The sequence below is a fragment of the Tasmannia lanceolata genome, unplaced genomic scaffold (genome assembly GCF_043159265.1).
Source record: "Tasmannia lanceolata isolate RefF3 unplaced genomic scaffold, GAP_Taslan_0.1 ptg000037l, whole genome shotgun sequence".
NCBI lineage: Eukaryota > Viridiplantae > Streptophyta > Magnoliopsida > Canellales > Winteraceae > Tasmannia > Tasmannia lanceolata.
Window position 1 is genome coordinate 3,839,275 of NW_027518714.1, and position 24,038 is coordinate 3,863,312.

The 24,038-nt window shown below is 37.2% G+C and overlaps 1 protein-coding gene across 4 annotated transcripts; it reads right to left on the bottom strand.

Annotated features, from left to right (window-relative positions):
• Positions 1 to 825: 825 nt before the first annotated feature.
• On the bottom strand, positions 826 to 23,227 carry LOC143861126 (U11/U12 small nuclear ribonucleoprotein). 4 transcript variants are annotated; one of them, XM_077372049.1, is made up of 10 exons: positions 23,032 to 23,227; positions 14,637 to 14,811; positions 14,076 to 14,484; positions 13,818 to 13,901; positions 10,635 to 10,700; positions 9,353 to 9,425; positions 5,860 to 6,248; positions 3,027 to 3,067; positions 2,423 to 2,595; positions 826 to 1,118 (listed from the first exon to the last, which is right to left on the bottom strand). In XM_077372049.1, exons 2-9 carry the CDS (start codon positions 14,786 to 14,788, stop codon positions 2,517 to 2,519), a joined length of 1,293 nt encoding a protein of 430 aa, XP_077228164.1. In that variant the 5' UTR covers positions 14,789 to 14,811; positions 23,032 to 23,227; the 3' UTR covers positions 826 to 1,118; positions 2,423 to 2,516. The 4 variants fall into 4 exon arrangements, with proteins under 4 accessions (XP_077228164.1, XP_077228163.1, XP_077228165.1 ...); XM_077372048.1 differs by lacking the exon at positions 23,032 to 23,227 and adding an exon at positions 22,756 to 22,844; XM_077372050.1 differs by lacking the exon at positions 23,032 to 23,227 and adding an exon at positions 20,522 to 20,676.
• Between the last annotated feature and the right edge of the window lie 811 nt (positions 23,228 to 24,038).

A 24,038-nucleotide genomic window follows, 5' to 3' on the forward strand; every position in this document is an offset into this window, starting at 1 on the left:
TTCCGGGTAAATCCACAATGCCTGTCTCCTCCTTTTTTACTACTTACACCACTAATCTACTAGGTAAAATACTTGCAAAGGTATTTTGCCATTGACAGCTAGTAAGAACTATTATAACAGAAGCTGTGATATAGCAGTGGAGTGAAGGGAAATGGCAAAGAGGGAACAACAGCCGTTGAACGAAAACAAGGGAGTTGATACTCAGCAGTCCCTCGTTTCAATAATGGGACTCCACTCTTTATTTGGTACTTTTTATTATAATTTCCAACACACCCTGAGGTCTCAATAGCCAGTAATTTTATAAAAAGTACACTGGGGCCCACTTCATAGGATGATCAAAACCGTTCATTTGTTGGGCTACAAATTAAATAGGTTATACCCATAAATCATCTCCATAGGATGATCCCAACCCTCTGATCTCCATAGGTTTCTATAGATAGAATGGTTAGGATCATCCTATGGAAATGATTTTCGGGGTACAGCCTATTTACATTGTGGCCAACAATTGAACGGTTCCGATCATCCTATGAAGTGGCCCCCACTGTACGTTTTGAAAGAAGAAGGTGAGGAGCTATGTACAAGTTCAGGTAAAGTAAAACGAAGTCTTTAGATTCTCATTTAAGAAGAGGTACTTAGGATCCATTCCTACTAAAACCGTCTATTGACAAGTTAAAGGATTAAACAAATGCAAGATAAAGAATCAGTTTCATACTTATAAAATCTCCTGAAAAGTGATTGATATAGTGTGGGAGTGTCATTATCGAAAAAAGGAAAGTGGGATATTTATCCATATTATCTTACTTAACAAGAAAAAAAAAAGAAATCTAGTTTGACAACTTATAACAGTGATGTAAATATGCAAACATAATCAAGAATATAAGCAAGAAAGGATTACATTTTTTACGTGAAACTTCTGAAAGTAACGACATAGGTTGGACAAAGAGTGTATCAAATTGTTAGATGATCAGCTCTATTGATATGGTCAGCCACCATGGCCTCGTCCATTGCCACCAATTGCATCATGTTGAGATGATTTTAACCCTTGTTTCAGAGGCGTCTTTTCTCGGCTTCAACTTTCGATTTTTTGCAGCCTTTGATTGACCAAACAAGATTTCCACCTTCACCACAGAATTAGGTAAGGTTGTTACTCTCTACGATTTTTTGATAATTTTTTAGAATTTTTTAACATTTTTCTAACAATTTTAACTGTCTGAGACAAAAACTCATTGAGAATAACATAAACTCAAGGAGGATAATTAATAGCCCGATTACTTACTGAAAAAAAAAAATCCCAAAAGCTAAACCAACCTACAAGGCTACGATTACAGTAACTATGTAGCGAAAATGTCATAATTTGGTTGCAAAATTAACAAAATATTCTACCTATGTTGTGAAATTCAAACAAATGAGAACATTTTGAACATTTAGAAACAAATATTGGTTTACGGTAAATTTTAATTAGGTAAGGGTGCTAATGCTCTTAGATAATTTTTGCTATTTTTTTAGAATTTTTCCACCATTTTGATTGACTGTACAATAGAAACTCAACGAGGATAATTTAAGCTCGACAAGAGAGAGAGAGAGAGAGAGAGAGAGAGACTGTTTAAATGATGAAATAACAGACATAAGAAGGCAAAACAGATTTGCAAGAAAAGTACAAGAGTTTTTACAATGCAATCAGAAAGAATCAACTTTTTCTCATACGACATGTGTACTGCGACGTAGTTTGAATTCAAAATACTTCTCATCAGTAATTGCAGAAATATTCTATATTTAATTAAAAAATTTCTAAAGAAAAAAGAAGGTTACATATGCAATGTGGGTGCAGGAGTATTATTCGTGACCCATGAAGGCAGAACAATCCCTGCCTACTGTATTTTATTTTATTTTGGGATTTGCTAGCGTCCATCGCAGAAGGCATTTCACGGAGGGCCTGTTGCATCTCTCATGCAACAGGCCCTCCGCGAAATGCCTTCTGCTTCTCTCATGCAACAGACCCTCCGCGAAATGCCTTCTGCGATGGACGCTAGGAATCCCTTTTCTTTCGTTTTAAAGGAGAATGGATGCCATAACATGAAAGTCTTAAACTGATCGCTGATTTGCTGATCATAAATGTGTACAGGTTCTGATAGGAGACTCAGAGGTGTAATCAAAGCCCTCAACAACAACAACAGCAAATATGAAAGTCTGAAATGGCTTCCCAATTACATAGGGAGTGCAATATGACGGCAGATATCTTAGCTTTCGATGCAGCTACAAGTAAACGTTCTGATGTTTGGTTTCAATGGATTCCTTTTATCTGGTTATGTAAAAATTGACGATTTGAGTGTATGTGCCCTTAGGTGTTTTGTTCAATATAGCAGTTTACTAGTACCAAAAAATGTTTTTAAAAAAAAATCAAAGGTTCTTCAATAAGACATACCTGGTTTCTAAATTTGATCATAGTATCAGTTGAGTGCGGAACAAGTGCATCTCCAAGAAAAACATAGCCTTCATTTCTTGCTCTAATTAAGTAATTATTTGGGCCCCACAAGGTAAGACGCCCATACCTCATCTGCAGGTGCTGGTGGCTGAACCCAGTGCCCAGGTATCCGGCTACACCCAAATTTAGCAGTAGTAAGTCAGAGTGGTCATGGAGATATTGGAAAACAAGAAATCACTGGATGGTCATCCACGTGAACAAGGATAAATATTTCGTGGTTAGAAAGCATACCTAAACTTAGAAACATCAAGTTCCAGAAAATTATCATTATCATTAAGAAACTAATATCCTCACTCCCTTGTTTCAATAATGCCAATCCACTCTTTACATGTTCCTACTTAGTTTCTTGGGAAATTGATGAGATTTTGTACACTTTTATAAAATCAATGGTTGATGGGGCCATTTTGGACAAATGAGTTCTCTCTAGTCTTTCAAAATTTGGGGTTAATATTTGTCAGATTAAAATAGAAACTCCAATACTCTTCCCTTGGCCAAGCTCTAAGAAAAAAAGTCACCTATGGTAAAAAATTAACAATGTGCACACCTTCCTCCTGGTCTGATGAATGCATCCCATGTTCTTCTGACCTGCATAAGATGAAATTGCCTTAGACACTAGTACAATTACATTCATTAAAAATATCTTGCATAATGATAAAAAGAAGAAGTAAAATGATAAAAGGAAGAAGTAAAATCATTATTAAGTTTTCTGGAACCATGCACATAAGAAGTAAGGGCTGAATAAACACCGCTGAAGATCAACAAACCAATGACAGAGCATAGATTGAATGAAAGATCTGAAAGCAAGGCTGATGCAAGTGATTTGGACATGTGGTGCATGCCATCCCTGTGGAGATGTTTTTTTTTTTTTGCAACACTGGATATATGTGTGTATTAGTGTCAAATATGGAGTCCATTTCAAAAATAAAATAAAAAAGGGTGCCAAATATGGAGTTGTGTCACATAGACCACAACTCAATGAGGCCTGAAATCAACAAATATGTAAAACTAGGAGCAAGACAACATTGCATAATTATCCTTTTTTAATGAGAAAAGGGCTTTTTTTATGTTAGATGTAATGAGAGAAAACTCGCAGACCATAGGATGAGGACTCCAAGCATTAAATTTCTGTTTCAATTGATCAATAAATGTGTGCATGTCCTTTCAAAAAAAAAAATGTGTGCATGTGGAGAGAGAGAGAGAGAGAGAGTCAAGGCATTCAAAAAGTAGAAGAATAAAATGTTCTACGATAACACAATGAGAACCAACAAAGTCATCCATTTCGGACAGTGTCAAGACCATGCAACAAGAAACTAGTTTTTTTAATAAAAAAAATTGCGCAGAAGACTTGCTGCACTTTAATTTACCAATTCTCATGCTTTCAACTTTCGCATATTATTATATGCTATTTATGTAATGTGCTTCTATTTATTATGGACAAAATGTTCCCATCTTTTATGCTTATATGGACTAATCAATGATTTTCTGTTTCAATACCACCATATAATAAAGACATCTCAGTGCCTTGGATTTGCAGTGTAGACATGTCTGATACAGTAATATACCACTTGTCCATGCATGAAAGCAATAAACATGTTAAGAAACATGAACCAATACTTAAAGGACATTGATCACAAAATTAATAGTAGTTGTTTTACAAACATGTCAACAAGGGTTGATAGAACAAATCCCCATGCTCTCATATGTGGAAATGCAGTGAGACACACGAGGGTTGTGGTAGGTCATAATTTTGACGGATACAATATAAAATTACAACAATTTATTAATGGACACATTTTTATCAACAGTTTATCAGTGCAGAAGAATGAATAAAAAGAGACTAACAAGGTTGTCTGTAACAAGAAAAAGCTTTAAAGAAGGTGTGGCGGTCAACACAGTATAATCTTTCATGTTTTAATCCAGTAGCATTGAGCCTAGGTTACCCCTATATATCTAAAAGGAAGTTACGAGCAATACAGTACAATAGTTAGCAGAAACAGGAAATGGGGACATGTGTTAGAAGGGACGGAGACCAGTACACAATTCTAAAAAGTGTCCGACGAGCTTTTATGTTCATATTTTTTGAAGATGAAAATGAGATGTAAAAGCCTAGCACAACACGCATTGAAAAAAAAATACTAGTAGAAAATTATAACATCTATACATGTATTACTATCTATTCTACTTCCACTGCCTCAAGCTTCTTGGCCTTTTGAATGGTGAAAAATTCTTATTATTTATCATCTCAAATTAGCATTGTTAAATCATCTTCAAGTCTACATACGTAAACCTTGAGTTTTAGTATAAAACGGAGACAGCTTGATGCTTGATGTAGCATATAATTCAGAAAGATGTAAATCAAGATTTAAGAATGAGAAATATGTAAAGCTATAACAGAAGCAGAAGCTACACAACATATTGGTACTTTTATAATCTCTAATAGCACAGTTCAGATAAAAAAAAATAAAGCATATATCAAAATGAAATAAAAATTCGGAATTTAAAATCCATCCTGATTTCTTATAAATAAGAAAGGGGTTCCTCCATTTCCAAAAAAGAAAAGAAAAAGATAAAAGAAAGGGGTTCCCAAATTATACAAGACAGATTACTTCTTAGGAAATGCTTGGAAACAGTAAGTGTGTGAACTTGTAGGAATTGGGTACAATGATCTGAAAGGAGTTTCCTTGTGACAATGAGCAATGCATTGGTCACTCAGGACTGAGTATCGATAACTGAATCTGATCATGAATCAGCCAGATGACTTGGACGAATTTTGCAACTTGCAGAAATCTCAGAGTTACTATTGGAAATATTTACTTAAAGGCAGTGTAATAAAGCATCAAAAGTGCTCCAAATATAGGTGTCATCAGCTAATTTGCAGTCTTGGAATGTCCCCACTCAATTCAAACACATATATGTGACACACTGATTAAAAGTTTTAAAAATTCAAACAGTGAAATTAGTCAAATTACAGTTGCTTAACAAAAACTTGTTTTAGATATGAAAACCCAAATTATAGATTGTGTGGTCAAACAACTCAAAGAGCTGATTGCCCCAATATTATGGCTTTTGCCATTAAAAAAGAAACTGAAGGAGTCAATTCAACTTGATGAAGGCCCAGGTTGATTCCAATTATCAGCTCGGTTCTTTTAAAACAAAAATAACATAATCCAATCAAATACTTAAATTTTTTTTTTTGAAAATTGAAAGACTAAGTTGAGTTTCGAGACAATTTGAACTAAGGTCTTCACTGAAGCCAAGCCTTCTTTCATGTTTTAATACCTGGGTACAAATTATTCAACCAAAATAATAACCTTGGTTATTAAGTAAAGAAAAGAAAAGGTAACAATGGATAATCCATGTAAATTTGCTTGAATCACCTCAATTAGGGTGCCCATGTCAGTGTTGCTGCCGTGGTAATAGTGGTAGAATTCAACCGGCAAGTTGACCAATGAATCATAACCCCCAACACGAGACTGCCCATCCAATCCCCATTGTCGTTCAGATTCTGGGTGTACAGCCACACTGGAGTCTCTTCCATTTTCCATCTCATTGAGCTGATCTTGACTCATCGTAACTCCACCACTGTTACTACTGATATCCTTTGCATCAGTCCCGCTATGCTGGATAGTTTTCCTGGACTCGGCACTGGCAATGGCATCCTTGGCAGCATCTGTGTCGGCAGCTGCTGCCACCTGGAGCTCCTCTTCCTCAACTGCTGCTCGGACTCGCTCGAGAAACTTGTCATCCTCTTCTGGGAGAAAATGGCCTGTAAAGGTACAACCCATTATGAGACATAGTAAAAAAATCCATGAAAAAAATATCGGAAGCATAACTGATACTACAATGTCAAAACATACTTGTGCAATAATATTCGCAAACCCATGGATCTATACTAAGCTCAGAAACAGGCCTATTTCTTTTCAAAATATTGAGTCCACTTGTTGAACAGCACGAGTTTCGGCTACCAAAATATTGTAATTATATGCCATAAGATTACTGTAGAAGTTGAGAAATAGGAAGTCACACTTAAATGCCGGATTATGATCATGGTAAGATTAGCTTATGATAGTATAAGGGTAAAGACTGATTTCAGCTTATGGTGTTCCACTATTAGAAGAGAAGAGAGATGACAGGGAGAGGAGATCTCGTGGAGGAGGTGTTTCTAATATTTCATAGGGTTTTCAATATGTTGATATAAATAAAATCATTCAAAAAGACTAATATTCCAAATGCCATTTAGAATATAAATGCAATCAGTCAAAAAGACTGAAATACACTTAAAGAGTAATAACGCTACACATATGACAATCCACTTTATGGACATTAAGAACACACGAGGTAACCATTTGTGGGCCAGTGTCATAGGAGAGAAGTATGGTACTTTGCCTGGAAAATGGGAATCGTGAGATTCCTTCAATCATAGGGGTGCGTCAGTGTGGAGGGACATCCTCAAGCTAAGTTCTATCTTCAATCAAGGGATTTGTTTCAAGGTTTATTCTGGGGATAGAATTAGATTCTGGTTGGACAAATGGTGTGAGGATGTGACTCTTAGTGTCCTTTTCTCTGATCTATTTGCCCTGGCAAAGAATAGGAGATTTGGGTGAAAGATTGCATGGTCCGTGGCGACAATGGTATTTCTTGGTATCTTCATCTTAGAAGGCATTTTTTTGATAGGGAACTTGAGAGAGCAGATCAGTTTTTTGAGACCATTAACTGTCCGGTTCTTTGAAGTTCTGGTTCTGATAAGCAAGTTTGGATCTGGTGCACTTCAGGGGTTTTCAGTGTCAAATCATTCTACCTTCACCTCTCTCCCTACGCGTCATCCCTACCAGCAGCTGAAGTGTGGACCATCCTGGCTCCCCCAAGGGTACGCGCTTTTGGATGGACAGCTTCCCTCGACAAGATTTTAACTGTCAATCACTTATGTAGCTGGTATATGTTGATAGTAGACCATTGTGCTTTGTGCCTAGAAACTAGGGAAACGGTGGATCACTTGCTCTTCCATTGTAAGTTTGCTAGAGAGGTTTGGTGCAAGCTTCTTCAGAGATTTGGTATTTCTTGGGTATTTCCCACGCATTTGGGGCTTGTTCATGACTCTTGGTCGCTAGTTCCTTGGATGAAGAGAGATAAAGTGCTATGGAACATGTCCCTTTTACCTACGATTTGGTCCCTTTGGAAAGAAAGAAATGCTAGAATCTTTAAAGGGGTTGCCAAGCGTCCACAATTCGTGTTCTCTATGGTGATTGCCTTAACCATTTCTTGGGTAAGGGCACTTCCTACCTTCCAATTTGTTTCGGCTCACGATTTCTGGTAAGGATGGAAGGAGGTGTGTTCCACAGGCATCCGAAATGGCATTGTGTCTCCCAGTTGGTCTCCTCCCCCTTCGGGCTTCCTCAAGCTAAACTTTGATGGATTGAGCTTGGACGGATAGGGCATCAAGGTTGAAATCCTTCGAAGAGAGTCCAGTTAACCGCTCCTATCATTGGCTTCCCGCATCCTCAGGGGGCCGCTCGGAGACACGGTTGACAAGTGACATGCATGGTCAATCACCACCCCCCGGTCCTTTCTTTCTCTCGGTCCCACCCCCAAAAAGCTCCGGGGATGGGTGGTCTTTTTAGGAATGTGGACGGCAAACCGATTTGGGCTTTCTCTAGTCCCTTAGGGGTTGCAGATTAAAATGAAGCCGAGGTCAAAGCGGCTCTTCAAGGCATTAAGTTGATTGCTCTGTCTGATTTAGCGAGAGTGATTGTAGAGGGAGACTCACTCAATGTGATCCGGTGGTTATATGGTGGTTGTTCGCCTCCCTGGGGATTCGCGAGTTGCATAGATGAGATTATGGATCGAGTAGGGGAGTCCAGCATCTCCTTCCATCACTTAAAAAGATCCACAAACTCGGAAGCAGCTAGTTCGGGTAGGGAAGGAGTGGCGAGAAGCGAACTTCATCCCCCCACCGCCGCGCGCGGGTTGTTTCTTTTTTCATTTGTGCTTTTCCTTCTTTTCTCACCTTCTCGGTCAAAGGTGTGTGGCTTTATTATTTTATTAATGATTCATCACCATTCAAAAGAAGAAGAAGAAAAAGAACACACAAGGTACATCATCAATTAATCAACAATCAAAAGCTACATGATCTATCTCTTGTATTTTTGTAAAGCGAGTAGTAGACGCATTCATGTGGTCCGGTGATGGTTTCAGGATTTCACGAATGGTAAATCACATGAACCATGTATGTTTGGAGCCAATCCACCACCAATCCCACATATCACAAGCCTCAAAATCAGCCTTCCAGATCAAAATGAGAAAATTGGTGTGTAATGTAACATCAGCATTTGTATGAGTTGTATTGACATATCCCATGTAATGTAATCCTCACATATCCCAGGTAATGTATCGACATAGAAGGAAAATTGTTATTACAGCAGATAGCAAGCTTTTTTAATAATCTGAAATCAAATTGTGTCTCAGATCATCTCCCAACAGTCTGAATGGAAGCTGATCTGCTATGTCGAAAAGAATACAAAGGCCATGAACTTTAAAGTGTCAACTAAAATGCTGAAACCAGACTTTGCCAAACTATACAAGACAAAGATCCCCAATTCGTGTTAATTATCAACTAATCTTTGTAATTTCCCCTAAATGAAGATAATGCCTTTTTTATTTGAATGGCACATGAAGATAATGTCTTGAAAGCAATTGAACCTTAAAAATAGGATTTGAAATATCTATCTCAATGACGTCTCAAGGTTAGACAATATGATATTCTGTGCAGGACCAGAGAACTCAAAATTCAAAGAATACCATTAGAAGTCATAGCAAAAACCTGCAAGCAAGGGACAAGTATTAGAATTTTTTTAGGAAAAAAAAAAAGCTTGCCTTGTTTCTTCAATTTCTGGATCCTGATGGTGCGAAGCTCTTGCAACTTCTCCACAATTAATACAAGCTCGAGCTGAAAATTTAAGAAAATCTTGTCTAAGAAGGAAACAGATAAAGAGAAAAATGAACTCTAGAAAGATAAAAGCTTTATCAATATCCCCCTTAAAAAAAAAGCTTTATCAATATCAATGCATTTCTGAAATTTTCTTCTAACCATACTTCTCACAGAAGGGAAAGCAGATTTAATCATTTTTTAAAAACTCCGAGCCAATCATCGACTCAAATAAGTCTACTCCCTTTCTCCAAGTCCAATTTTTCCCCTACCAAATCAACCAAAAATTCCTTTCATTCGCTTGAGTTCTTGAGCGTGATGACTCACTAGTTGACTTCAAACACTGATCTTAATATTCAATCAATGGGATCATGGTTTAGAAACAGCCGAGTCTGAATAACAGAAGTTTGATACAGAAAGGTGATGACCAGTGTCCAGTCAATAAGATTTTTGTCCAAGGCAGTTATCTCTGGGTGTTGCCTTATATTGAGCAACAGATTACCATCCATCAACCTATTAAAGGCAATGGTATTCAAGAAGATGATGAAAGTAAGACAGATTCAGTTTGACTTTGTGCATTTCTGATTAAAAAATGGGGCAGCTTTGGAGCAAATTAAGTAAAAACAAGAAAAAAGTACACCGATAGCATGATAGAAATGACCAAATAAAGGTCTAGGAAAGAACTATTCTCTCTCCAATGGACATGATGTAACTGATAACAAGAAGGATAAATGAAAAGCATACGCTTAGAAATCAATCCACAACATATAAGCAAAGTATTACTGACAACATCAAAGTATTTGAAAGAGCACTTTAACAGAATTTGATCCCAAACAATCTCAAGGAAAACAAAGTGTTGAAAATTTAGACTGAGTAGTGGCAAGCATAACACAGGTTCATCAGTGCTCACTAAGACAGGAGAATGACAACTGACCGTATCAATGGCATTTGAACCTTAACTGGTCACATAGTTATCAAATAAAGTAAGGGCAATTATAGATTCGCACCCCCTGTAGGATAATTCGCACCCCTTTAACGTGAATTGACATTAAAAAGCTTTAAAGTCTGTCACATACCCTCCTTCAAAGGGGTGCGAATTTATCATCGCCCTTTTTTTTTTTAAATGGCAGGAATGAATTTATCATCGCCCTAAAGTAATTATAGAACTTTATCTTTCCAAGTTTCAAACTACATCCTACTACCATCTAGCATGTATCTCACAATTCTCACCTGTGATTCTAGTCTCTGTCTCTCCTCGTCTGCTTTAAGTTTTGCAATTGCCTTCATCTTTTCTACCTGCACAATCCCACTTCCATTAAATGACCAAAACAAATGAATCAATCACTATATACTGTGAAACATACAGGACTTGGAGACAACATCACTGGGTGTATATGTCATATTAAAATACCTTTGTAATCAAGTGTATACACAAAACATCAAGTGTATATAATTAGATAGGAGTTTACTTTTATGCCCCTTAACTAATGTACTCGACTAAAAGAACATACTTGTAATTGGGTCAAGAGATTATTATAAATATTAGATGAGACTCATCAAGGGAGACCTAGAAGGTCTTTCCCTATTCTCCCAATTTTATGAGCTTGCCCAACGGCATTTGTTCTTTCTTATTTATACTCTGTTCATGAGATTCAGCTAGGTTTTTCATACATATGAACTAACAAATCAAGAGGATATACCACAGACAAAGCACTGAATATGGCCGCTTGATGTCACCACTATAGAAAAAATGAAGATTGAAGTGGTTCATTGTCTAAATAAAGAGAGCCGGAGAACAAGGCCTCATTGTGCCACCACCAAATTAAATGTGAAAACTGAAAACTGTCTGAATCTGTCAACTCAACTCAACTCAACTAAGCCTTTGTCAACTATTTCAAGAAAAAAAAAAAGCAAGGAATTTATGGCAAGCACAAACCTTGAACTAAACATTTCGGAATGTAATTAAAGTATAAAACTAAAAAAATGTCACCACCAGACATCTAAAATTAGAGGCTAATACCATTGACAAGATCAAAACAATTATGGCACAAAATTATGAACTTTACGAACTGAGTTTTCTTAAAAGTGCCTGGACCGATATCTGAAAATTTCAAACTAGGAACAGTCTGATGACCTCTCCGACAAATGGAAATTACTACAAGGGTGAAAACAATAGTACCAAGAAACCAAGGTTTTAAAGTTCGGTTTCGGTTTCTTATTCGGTCACCACGGAAACGGAAACATTTTAGTTTCAATTGCAAATTTTGGTGGAAATCTTGTAAAATCACGGTCACGGAAACGTATGGAAACATATGCAAATGATAGAATTTAAAGTTGAAACTTCAGGAAATGCTAGAATAAGCACAAATGCGCACTCCGAAACAATCGTATAAGCAAGACAACCATCCATAATGGTTTTAAACATCAAACACCTAGTGACATACACTGTCGTGCATGTCTAATAATTTAGTATGTACTAAATTTTACATGTAATTCATATAAATATTTATATAGCATCAGAATATGGTTTGTGAGCAGCAGCTCAGATAGCTTATCTGAGCAGCTGCTTCAAAAACTCATGTGGCCCACATTTTTGGGGTGATCCAAAGCATTCTTTTGAAAGGCCCTTCCATGGATAGGGTGTGTACCAAAAATCAGCCCTATAGGATTATCCTAATCCAATCAAAGGTGGAGGGGAAAATGGACAGACAATGTTTCTGCCCATTTTTTCCCTCCACAAATGACAGGGTTAGGATGATCCTATAGGGCTGATTTTTGGTACACACCCTATCCATGGAAGGGCCTTCCAAATGAATGCTTTGATCACCCCAAAAATGTGGGGCCACATGTGTTTGTGAGCTCCTGCTCAGATAAGCTTATCTGAGCAGCTGCTCACAAACCATATCCTCATATAATATACGCACCACATTCTGCATGTAATTCATATAAATATAATTATGTAACACGTACTGATTAGTATACCACTATTACACTTACGATTTTGGTTCATGCATTTCGGTTTCGGTTTTGATGGGAATGGAAACGTAAACATTTTGGTCATTTCGCATCGGTTTCGGTAGAAATTGAAAACCATGAAAGAATCAAAACAAATGAATAAGCACCAGCAAGCAGAGGCATGAGAGACGGTTCTCCAAACTCCCCAACTAGTTAGTTGCTCGCACTCAACTGAAGCCTTGGAAGTCAATTAAGCTGCCAAGATCCTCGTTGCTGGAATTGGGCCAGTAGCTCAACTGGTTGAGGCTTTGTATCTCAACCTTGAGGTTGCAAGTTCAATCCCATCTTACCCACTGAAAAAAAAGATCCCCGCTGCTTATATAATACACATTATTATATTATTTTTATTATTTATTAATTGAATTTCATATATATTTATCTAATTTCATATACCCTGAAACTTTAATATTTTCCATCTTTTCAGGGAAAAAGCAAACCATGAAATACGAGAAAACCCTTGCCGCCTGAAACCGAAATTTGTAATTATGATTCTCAAGGTGTTCTACCTTGGCACCTAGTTCTGTACGTCCATATACTTTTCTGAGAACAACCTAATAATATTGCTTCCATTTCTTACATATAGCAAGGAAACTGTGTTATATAAAGTGTGCAGCACGGTATTACCCATTCTTGGTAGAGCACCTACAGGTGCATTCATACAACCATGCACACAAATTCCAAATCTGGAATGTTTTCTGGAATTGTATCGATTGTATTTGTGTGTGCCTTGTAACTTCACAGTCTTACCCATAGTTGCCAAAACCAGAAATGGCATTTTAACAGGTAGCTAAAAATACATTCCTATACAGCTTGAATTTGCAAAAGAGAAAAAAAAAAGGGTATGAAAAAAACAAAGAGAAAAAAATATTTTAAAGAGAAACAAAGAGACGTCGTCTGAAAAGGTGGGAAAACAAAGATGATTTAAAGAAAAATATTGTTTAATGGAGAACGAAGGGAAAAAGGCAAGAAAAATATAAATGTACGATTTAAATCAATAAAAGGAATTCAAATTCTTTCTATATGATAGATAGAGTTGTTTCGTTCCCTTTTCTCCTAATAAATTAAAAAATTTATGGACATGTTTTTTTTAATGATAAATTTTAAGGACATGTTAAAGAATAATTAGAATGCATCATAAATGCCAAGGTTAGAATGTATGCATCTTTTTTGCACAAATTTTCAGAATAAAAATAAAATATCTTTTAGTTTTATTTTTAATTTCTTGCTATTATGTTCTGAAACCTTAGTGGCACGGCTAGCAGGAAAAAAAATCCATAGTTGTGATATGCGAAGATCTAGGTTTGGAATAACTTCGGGATTAATCCTACCAATTATTGGGTCACTCACATGTCCAACAGTAACAAGATTCAAGGTAATATTTTCATAGGCAATTAGTACCTTGCGCCTTGCAATATCCTTGGCGATTTCTCTAGCCCGCCACTCATCAGCATCATGATCAGCTTGGTCATACCTTTCCCGTTCCTACAAGACCATTAAAAGGAAAATACTTGTCCTTTACAATCAGAAATAACACGGTAACCTGATGCAAAATCACTGAAGAACGAGCATGGTTTCTAAGTGATTCAGAACAACAAAATTAAATTAAATTAGCAGGTCTGATGACTCAGAACAACAAGATAAAATCATACAAACCACCTTGCAAATTATTTCAGCAACACGTTTCCTCTTTCTCTGTTTCCACCGTTTATTGCGTTTCGACTTCCGTAGCTTATTAGTTAATTTGGCTGCGGCAGACCTTTCCTCCCATGAGCTTGTTTGGCTTGTGATAACATTGAAAGGGACAAGTTGACTTTTCAAAGTTGAAAGCAAAGAGTTTGCAGCTTCCAACGAAAGAGACTCTTGCACATTTAGATTAATTCTCTTCATTTTAATCACTTCAGAGAATCTATGTAGCAGAGCCTGGTTACTTGTTGAATGTAGAAACCCATCAGTAAGAAAGGAAGCCCCAGATGGTGGTATCAAGTTCCTTTCTAACAAGTGGTCAGGAGATGGATTCTCCCCGAAAGATCCTTTGATCAATAAAATCATATCTAGTTCTTTCTGCCTGTCAGGGATAGTGATTTTAGTTAAAACCAACAACATAAAGACAATATCAGTGGAAAAGGGCAATCTTATTACTTTAACCAAATGAAGACAAGCATTTAAAATCCTCTTACACTTTAAAAGTAAAATGGAACTGAAAAGTCAAGGACGTACACTGCTTTTAATAGATCAATAGTATCTTGTAAATTCCTCAAATGATCGCACACATGTTCTGTCTTCCAAAAAGAACTGTTTACGGAGGGATCAGGTGGTACTATCTGCAACCAAGGAGGTGTCCCAGAAGAGAATGGTGTAGGAAACATCATGCAAAGGTATGAAAATTGTGCACCTGCGTAGGAAACCATTTCCAGATATAAATGACTTTTGAGCTTCTAGAATAATTTTTCACAAGTACCCATTGCATATGGTAATTTATTGCATAAACAAAAGGACTCCATATGATGATAGGTGTGAGGAGCTCAGCTGGCATTGGCGGCATCATTAGAAATCACGACGGAGTGGTGAGGTTGATATTTTCGGGTCTTGTTGGTGTGAAGGCCTTGTTGGTGTCAGGGACTCCAATGAAATAGAGATGTTGGCCTTGCGGCAAGGAGTCAGACTGGTGTCCTAATCAATTTTTTGGGCCCTCACATAGCTGTGATTCACTGATGTGGTTAGGTGGACGAAATCAGGTGAGCAAAATCTTAGGAGACTGGCATATGTGATTGAAGATGCCTTGGATCTTGTCGCTGACCTTAGATTTCCTTTTCTCATATGGGTCAACATGCAAAATTGGACAGTGTTGTAGGGTAAATGCCTACAACATGGATTGGGTATACTCTTGATTGATTACCCAATTCATATGGAACAAGGAAGGAGGAGAGAGAAAAGAACAAAAGAAGGGAGAAAAAAGTGAGATGACATTCATGGAGGTTGTATGTTGAATGCCTCCAACCCAACGACCACTTCCACAATTACATAATTTGACATTAAAAGCAATTAGTGATGGGCCATTGGGCCTCATCCAAATAGTGTAAAATAACAATGAGTCAAAGGCTCTTAAGGGTCCATCGTTATGGGATCTTAGTGACAACTTTATAAACTCTTAAACCTCGAGCTGGAGTGTAGATGTCACCCACACCAGGTTGAAATAAATATTTCCAAACAGACTATGTGTAAGTTCTTTTGTAAATACTAGTGGGGCGACCCGTGCAATGCACAGGGCGACCAAAAAAATTAAATGTTTCATAAAACAATGTCGTAAAACTGTTAAACAAAAGAAAAGGGAGATGATATTTTCACCACCTCTGCAGTACGCATTCACCCCCATTATAGAGTGAACAGTGGGCTACTTTAACGCTTTTTGACGTCAAATCATGTTAAAAGGGGGCGAATGCGTACTGCAGGGGGGTGAAAATATCATCGCCCAAAGAAAAAGATATACATTCGTAAAAAGGTGCACATTTGAAATGCAGCTGGGATCTAAAACATAGTAAAAAAGATTGGTAGTCCTTATTTGGAGGAAGCTCAATTCATGTGAGGCATAGGTGCTATTGTATTTCAATTCATGTTCCCAATAGTCTATCATTGTGTAATGGAGGATTAAATCTGTGTGTATGCACGTCACTGGGTAAGCATTCACTCTATAAAAAATCATACACTGGGCATGTTGATTCAACTCGACCATTGACCCGTGTTAAAGCCTTTATCATCATATTTCTGATACTATTAAGTAACATCAACTGATTTTTGGCCTAGGATGTATGATCCTGGATCTTCATGCTATGTAAGTTGGGTGGGACTACTTGTCCCCAATGTAACTTTCATAGCATTAATATGTGTGTGTGTGTGTGTGTGTGTCATTTTTCAAAAAAAATAACATCAACCACCCACCCAAAAAAATTAATTAAAATCAACATAAAATTTCATCGTTGCATCAAAATGTGAATAACATTGGGAAAAAAACAAAAAAAAATACAAATTCCAAACTCTCGAGTAAATAAAGAATTATCCACCAAAGCAACACCAAACATTTATGAGGGGTCAGGATTGCGTTTGTTAGCTAAGAGACTCCAAAAATTTCTGATTCTTTAGATATTTACATCTTTTGATTGTAAGTGGGATTTTGTAGAGCCTCCAAACAAAGAACTAAAAAGATAGCTATTACCCAAAGATTAGAAAACATTAAAGAAATTGCCTCTATGAGAGCTATATAGCCCAAAATGATAGAAATTAGACCAAAAGTTGCCTTTATGAGAGCTGTATAGCCCAAAATGATAAGAAGTAGCAAAAAATGATAGAGTAGACCAAAAGTTGCCTCTATGAGAGCTACATAGCCCAAAATGATAGAAAGTGGCCCAAAAGTTGCAAGAGATCATATGATCCTAACAATCTGAAGAATGGACCCTGATTTTTTAAATTCATTGCCCGTAGCTTTCGCTCGCCATACAAAGATGGCATCTTCAATCTCACAATATGTATAAGAACTGTTGACGAGGAAAGAAAATAATCGTGCAGAAAATATCAGAGAAGAAATTTGTTACTAAGCCGGGGACTTCTCCAAGAAACTCATTATGTGTAGCAACGTCAGATTCGTTGCAATGTCAGATCCGAAGAGCTACAACAAAACCTATGATGACAACAAACGCTCAAACCAAAAAGGGAAAAATTAAAACCATAGAATTTCTATCTATTACAACAAAAACAATGTTTTTCATAACATAAAACTGAAACAATCTAAGACATGCAACCTTAGGAACAGCTCACGAACAACAACCATATTAGAGAAATATATACAAAAAACTGTAACTTATGTTGCTCTGTTTCAACTTTCAAATAACGGTGAAAACCCATAAAATCAGTTCTTCCACCATTCGACCATGCATAACCTCTAGAGCCCAAAGCTCAAACTGCTATCTTAGCTAAAATACTCATAAAATTCACAACAAAAAATAAAAAAGAGAGGAAAAACCCAATTTCCCATTATAACTAACCGGAATATACACAGATATAAACCAAACAATTATTCAAGAAAAAGCTCAATTAATAAAGAAACAAACCAAACTAAGGTGTAAACATCGAAGGCAATCAGGTTGCCATGGCGCTATGAGGACTGCCCCATTTTGCTGTAGAGACCCCCTAATTCCATGATAGCTCATGTCAACTGCTAGTAGAACTTTGTTACTGCTAGTTTTGAATGTGAACTCCATCTGATTTGTAGTTTTGGGATTTTGGGTGGAGCTCATAAAATTGGGTCGGGTTCAAGTTTATTCCAATCCATTTCTTTCATTTCTCAGAAAAAGCTCAACCTGACCCAACCTATTTGCCATGAGGATGCTTTAAATTGTTTATAAATTTTAATTTTCACATGGATGCATCTCAACGGGGCTGTGAAACATCTCAAAGCCAAAGCAAATTGAAGCGGTCCGAAGATCATTCATCATCAATACATATAGAAAATGCAAGTGATGGCTGTGAGAACTTATCATTGTAAATTTAGGAAATTCATCATGTCAAGCCAATCAAGATCGACAAATTGGAAAAAAAAAAAACCAGCGAAACCAATCCCAAGAAGTAGAGGATTTTTTTTCCATTTAAAAAGATCAAAAAAACAAGAAAGAAGATGAAATTAATACCACATAGAGAAATCATCATATATTCTACGATGAACAATTTGGGTGTCCATCGAAACACTCTCTCAGAGAACTATCAAGTTAAATGGGGTGTTCACCTACATGCCTCTTCGTAGATGGCACGGAGCTTCAATTCCCTTAGCTTCTTCTTGATCTTGGGGTAATAAGATCCACCGGGATTAATTAGGAGTGGAGATCAAACCTCAACAGAGTACTCCTTGATGTCACGGAGGCTGTTGAAATCGTCGAGGGAAGAGGAAACACCGGTCGGGATCGATGTCGACGGCAGTCATGTGAACCCTAAGTTATAGATCTTTTGGAAATCCAAATTTAGGGTTTCACCAAAGAAAGAGAAGAAACCCCTAAAACCCTAGGCTATAGATCTTTTGCAAATTCGCGCGTCGTAGGAGCGAGAACGGGGAAGTAGGAGAAGAATTCCGGCGAGCTCTGCCTTCGTTCAAGTGAGAACGTAGAAGACAGGAGATCTTTTTCCAGAAGTCTTAATGGCGAGAGAGAGGTGTGTCAGTTTTGCATGTGAGACACGTGGGAAAGAGGATGAGGTTGGAATTTAAGAAAATAAAGATGGGTCGATTGGAAAACAGAAGAAACCTTGAAGACGATTCATTAAATATTAAATCCCTCCGGAGAGGGCGATAGCGGTGACACGTCCTCGAAGAAAATTCCAGAGAGATTAGCTATGTGGCGAGAGGGTAGCGAAGAGAATAATACGTGTAGAGCCGGAGAAAGAGAGAGATGATATGGGATTTTAGAAATTTAAAGCTGCAGAAGACTGTTGAAAATGCAGTAAAAGTACGCGTGCCATGTTTATATATAATAGATAGATATATCTTCCAACTGATCTTCTGACCTTAGACATGGAGTAGGAATCAATTTTCTAGTAACATTTTCACGAACAAAATGACAATTTACTTTCAACGAGCCTAGTCCATCCATGAAACACCTAATTTCTAGGAATGTAGTTAGATACTTGATTGTGAAATAGCATCTTCATTTGCTTGCAAATTTTGAATCCCAGTTCTTAAATGAGTGTCTTCAAGTTCAGCCACATCAACTCACATGGTGTCTGCTACACAATACTTTGTCTTTGATTGGATCATGTAACCACATTCTGCTTCTTGTTGCTCCCAATCAGTAGATTACCTCCAACAAAGGCAACAATAACTACAAGGATCCCCAAACAAATCTCCTTATCCTTTAATAACATTACAGTAGGATCTGTAGGGATCCCAAGAGGCTTGAACCCCAACATACCTGTCTCTGAGGAAATACTTGTCACATGCTTTTTTGTGATAAGCTAATGCCAAGTTTCATTCATGCGTATTTTTTGTGAAAAACTCTGTCTGCACATGATCTTGCAAATATTGTTTTACTGCACCAATTTTCCTTTGATCGTTCCCGGTAACAAGAATGACATCTACATAGGTCATTATAATGACAATGTTACTGACCTATCTCCATACAAACACTGTTTCACATCACTCCGGAAAAAAAAAACCATACTAGATAACAATCAAACTGAACTTATCAGACCCAGCGCAAGGGACTGGTCCATCATGCGCATGCATAAATTCTCTTACAATCGGAAGCTGATATGTTTTAGAACCTTGCTTCCATCTTCAGAAGCAAAGGCATAATGAACCATGTTCTCTACAATGATAAAACATGTTACACAAAATATAAATACCAATCTTCCTCATTAAATTCACCAAACAAACCTTCCTCATCTCCTCTTTACAACTCTCAGACAATCACGCACAAATATAAATACCTACTACCTAAAAGTACTCAATTACATGGCAGATAAAAAGGAAATAAAATTTACTTCTAGTAAAGTAAGTTGAGTTGTAAAGAGTCCATATGTTTACATCATCACTTGGTTAACGAAAAAGAATGGCTCGGTTGTTTTGGCACAAAAATAAATCTAGAAATTACACAAATCAAGGGTCATTATATAATCATAAGAACCAACAAAATGTATTATAAGATACAAAATTTGCTGGTAATTTCTATGCATATGAAGATAATATTCATAAAAAAACAATAAATGACAGAAAATATTAGACTTTTGTACCATTAAAAAGCTTCCTGTAAACGAGATTTTAATCATAAGAAAAATAAATCCTCTACAACTGATGGTATTTAAACATAAATAAAACTCTTGATTTGTGAAAATAAACCCATGCAATCGAGGGGTTTAAACAGAAATAAAACCCCGAATTTTCCTTTCTTTTTCTAGCTTCAACTTTAACCTATTCTAAGATTTGGCTCTTGTTGGCTTGTGTAGGGAAAATTTGAGCCTAATGATCAATTTTGGATTCCCAATCGGTTCTCAAATCCAAAACAAACAGGGCCTGAGAATCTGTAAGACTCAATGTAGAACTAAGAACATAAAAATAGTTAGAATACCTTCAATCTGTAAGACTCGATTCCATCAGCCCTCCTCTCCAAAGTCCACGTTGAATTTTTCATGCTCTCTCCCTCTCCCTCCACCAAAATCAGAAATCCTTCGAGGAAGCATGGAGGTCGGAGGGTCAAGATCAACCTATGGAAATCATGTTTTGGGGCACAACCTATTTAGGCTGTGGCCCATCTAATGGGCGGTTTGGATCATCCTATGGTGCGGGCCGTAAAGTGAGGAGTGTGTTCATGGAAATACAGTAGTGGTGATATCATTTCCCATAATCTCGTGCTAATATGATGTACGGTACTGATGTTGGCACTACCAATTTTAATAACTGCAAGGACCCAGTTTGTTTTTTTGTTTTTTGAACGGCTCTCAAAGGCCATCACAAGCTCCCAAAGATTGTTACAGTTACCAGAAAGCTCTCAGTAGCCAATTAAAAAGGAAAAGACAATCTGAGTTTGCAATATGTCTTCCAATGCATGGGCTTGGGTGGAGACCGTGGGGCCCACCCGACACATTGGTTGAGCGGAGTTGGCAGGGCCCACCTTATCAAAACATGGTGTAAAACCCGACCCTAGGCACCCTTCACTTTATTAAAAAAAATTGATAATTTTTTGTAAGCCCGGTGCTACATTCCTTGGCAATCTTCTAATCTTGTTTTGATGATTCCAAACACAAGTTGATTTATTGTGTGCTTAATAATGTGTCTCGTGTTTAACTGCATGTATTTGAATATCTATTAAATCAAGGATCGGAGTCAAGGACAAAAGCATGGATCAAGGCTTGGATCATTCTTGGAGATCAAATAAGCCAAAGAAAAGATGAAGGCTTGAACAAAGCATGGAGATCATGTGAAGTCAAAGGAAAGGAGAAGTTGATCCATGGTGGGAAGATCAAGAAGATCAAGACTAGGAAGAAGATCAAAGTTTAAGATTTATTCAAAGTGTTGAATTAAATTGTATTAATCCAATCCCTTAAAGAATACCACTGTAAGGCACTCAGGAGAGCCTAATGAGGTCCTAAATAATGTAAAATTGTATGGCGAGCATCATGGACCAAATTCCAAGAGAAATGGAAAAACTGGAAAATCAAATGAGGGAAAAATGTGCTTGACGGTGGGCGTAGTCGACCGACAGGCATTGTGGCCGAAAAAAAATTGAACAGAGTAGAGGTCACGGTCGAGCAATATCGGTCGACCACCGCGATCGATATATGTTGTTTTTAAAAAAGCCCAACAGCTAGTAAAAACTAGCGGTTTATAGCCGTTGGGGGAGCCCAAAAAACGGCTAGTTTTGTGCTCTATGGTTATATATGGGTTCTCTACGCCCTTTGGACAACTCTTACACTCCAAAAATGTATTTGGGACATAATTAAGAGTGTTTAAAACCCCTGTGCATTAGAGTGGAGTAATCTTGAAGGGATTGGACTTGGGAATCAAATTTGTATATCTTTGAGAGATTGCTTTTGTATTTTCATTTTCTTTCTATGTACATTGTAATTGGCGAGTGTTTGGAGATGTTGAGCCATTTTTGCGAGCTAGTATTCGGAGATGCAGAGCCATCTTCGTGGCAAGTGTTGGGAGACACGTAGGAAAGTGGTGAGGTGCGGAGCCACCTCGTTGTGAACAGTTTAATCCTCACCCTTAAGACGATTGGGTTAGTGAGGCCATCAAGCAATCTCGGTGGAGTGGAGTAGGTCCCGGGTTTGGACCGAACCACTATAAATCCATGGTGCACTCTCGCAGAAAATTGCAAACGTTGGTAGTTATCTTTGATCGAAAGGCCTATATAATGAGTTTAGGCCCTGTTCGTTTTAGCTTATGGCAACCGGTGCCAAACCAATTATTGGACTGGAAATTATGTTTAAATTTGAGTCCAATATATAATCGGTGCAGCACTCGCAATCATTTTTCATAATCTTAAACAAATAGGGCCTTTATTTTTATTTTGAAAATCGAATGTCCCTGTTCGTTTCCAATTGTGAGCCCCAAACTGATTATTGGACTGGAGTTTTAATTTTGAGTCAAGAATCAGTTTGGGATTCACAATCTAAAATAAGGGGGCCAAAACAAATAGGGGCGTGATGTTTGGATTACTGGGTGCTATGGGCCACAGTGAGACAATAGTTGCATGTTTCTTCGAATAATTGTTTTACACAGAACAATCATCTTTAAAATATAGTAGTTGTTTTACTTCCATGAGAAGTTAAAAAGACATTAAAAAAGGGAATCACTTACATGGAATTGTTACTATCTTATTCTGCATGCTCCTAAGGATCTGTTTGTATCGGACTTTGCGAAGCAAGTGTGAGTCCAAAATTGATAATCGGACTAAAAGATATGATAATTTTATGATAAATACCGAGACATTGATCTATACAAAATCGTTTCACAAAATATCCAGCCAAAAAAAAATAAATGCAGTCGGAAATAAACAAATCTGGATATTGAAATATTGAAATAACATGAAACATGAACTGAAGATCTAAGCATACAAAGAACCATGCTTTTTACCTGACGATCTGGAAGGAAAAATTCTATCACTCAAACGGCACCACGCAGAGGTTTTTTAAACCCTAGAAGCCGGTTGGGATTTGGAGGAATAAGCTATATGTGAAAGATGAAGAGAAATTTTTTAGGGTTTATTAAGAGATGAAGAGTCTGTGGGGACTGGACAGTGAGAGAGGTGAAGTGGGGGAGAAAAATAAGGTAACGGTGGATACAAAAAGAGTGAAATATGAAAAAGGCAAGTTCAATAGAAGAGTCGGTGAGATTAAGAGGGAAAAAAAATAACACGTTATTGGGATTCTTTTGGAAAAGTTCCTAATTTATTGGGATTCTTTATCGGAAAATCGTATGATTTTTTTTACAAAATTCCGCATTAAAAATTAATTTACACGTAGATTCTAGGGAGGAAGGGGAGGGCTGGCACGTCAGCGGTGAACAGTAAACCCCGCTACCTCTTTATTATATATAGAAGATATAGATAGAAGATTATTGCATTTTGGAATTACTTTCTTGCATTGAATGCTTAATTGATCTTCCAACTTCAATTAGAGCTTATATTTAGGTTTTTTAAGATTTTAAAAAGGTCAAGTGTTTATAAAACCCAATTCACCCCCTCTTGGGTTGCCCTGATGGGAATTCAATTTTCATGAAAATGGTGATCAACATCAACCAAATAATAGAGTTTAAAATGTAAAAGAACTGAAATATGTGAACCAAATGGTTGAAAAAAATTTATCCGACAAAATTCACAAGGGATTTGCTAGGGATCATCGTAGAAGGCATTTTGCAGCTGGGCTGTTGCATGTGAGGGCAGCCACCTTAGGTGAATTAAATGAATAAGACAAAATGTGAGCACGTGTGGCTGCTCTCACATGCAACAGCACATCTACGAAATGCCTTTCGATGGTCGCTAGCAAATCCCAATTCATAAATAAGTTTTCACAAGAAAATTTTTTCCAATAAATAAATTTCTAGAAATAGAGAGGGGAGTGAAAATGACTAATGAGAGACGA

Coding starts and splice junctions, on each gene's coding strand:
- LOC143861126 (XM_077372048.1), bottom strand. CDS start 22,783: ATGCAGAATAAGATAGTAACAATTCCAT. Junction 6,249..9,352: donor CCAGAAATTGAAGAAACAAG/GCAAGCTTTTTT, acceptor GTACCTTTACAG/GCCATTTTCTCCCAGAAGAG. Junction 2,596..3,026: donor TTCATCAGACCAGGAGGAAG/GTGTGCACATTG, acceptor ATTTGGGTGTAG/CCGGATACCTGGGCACTGGG.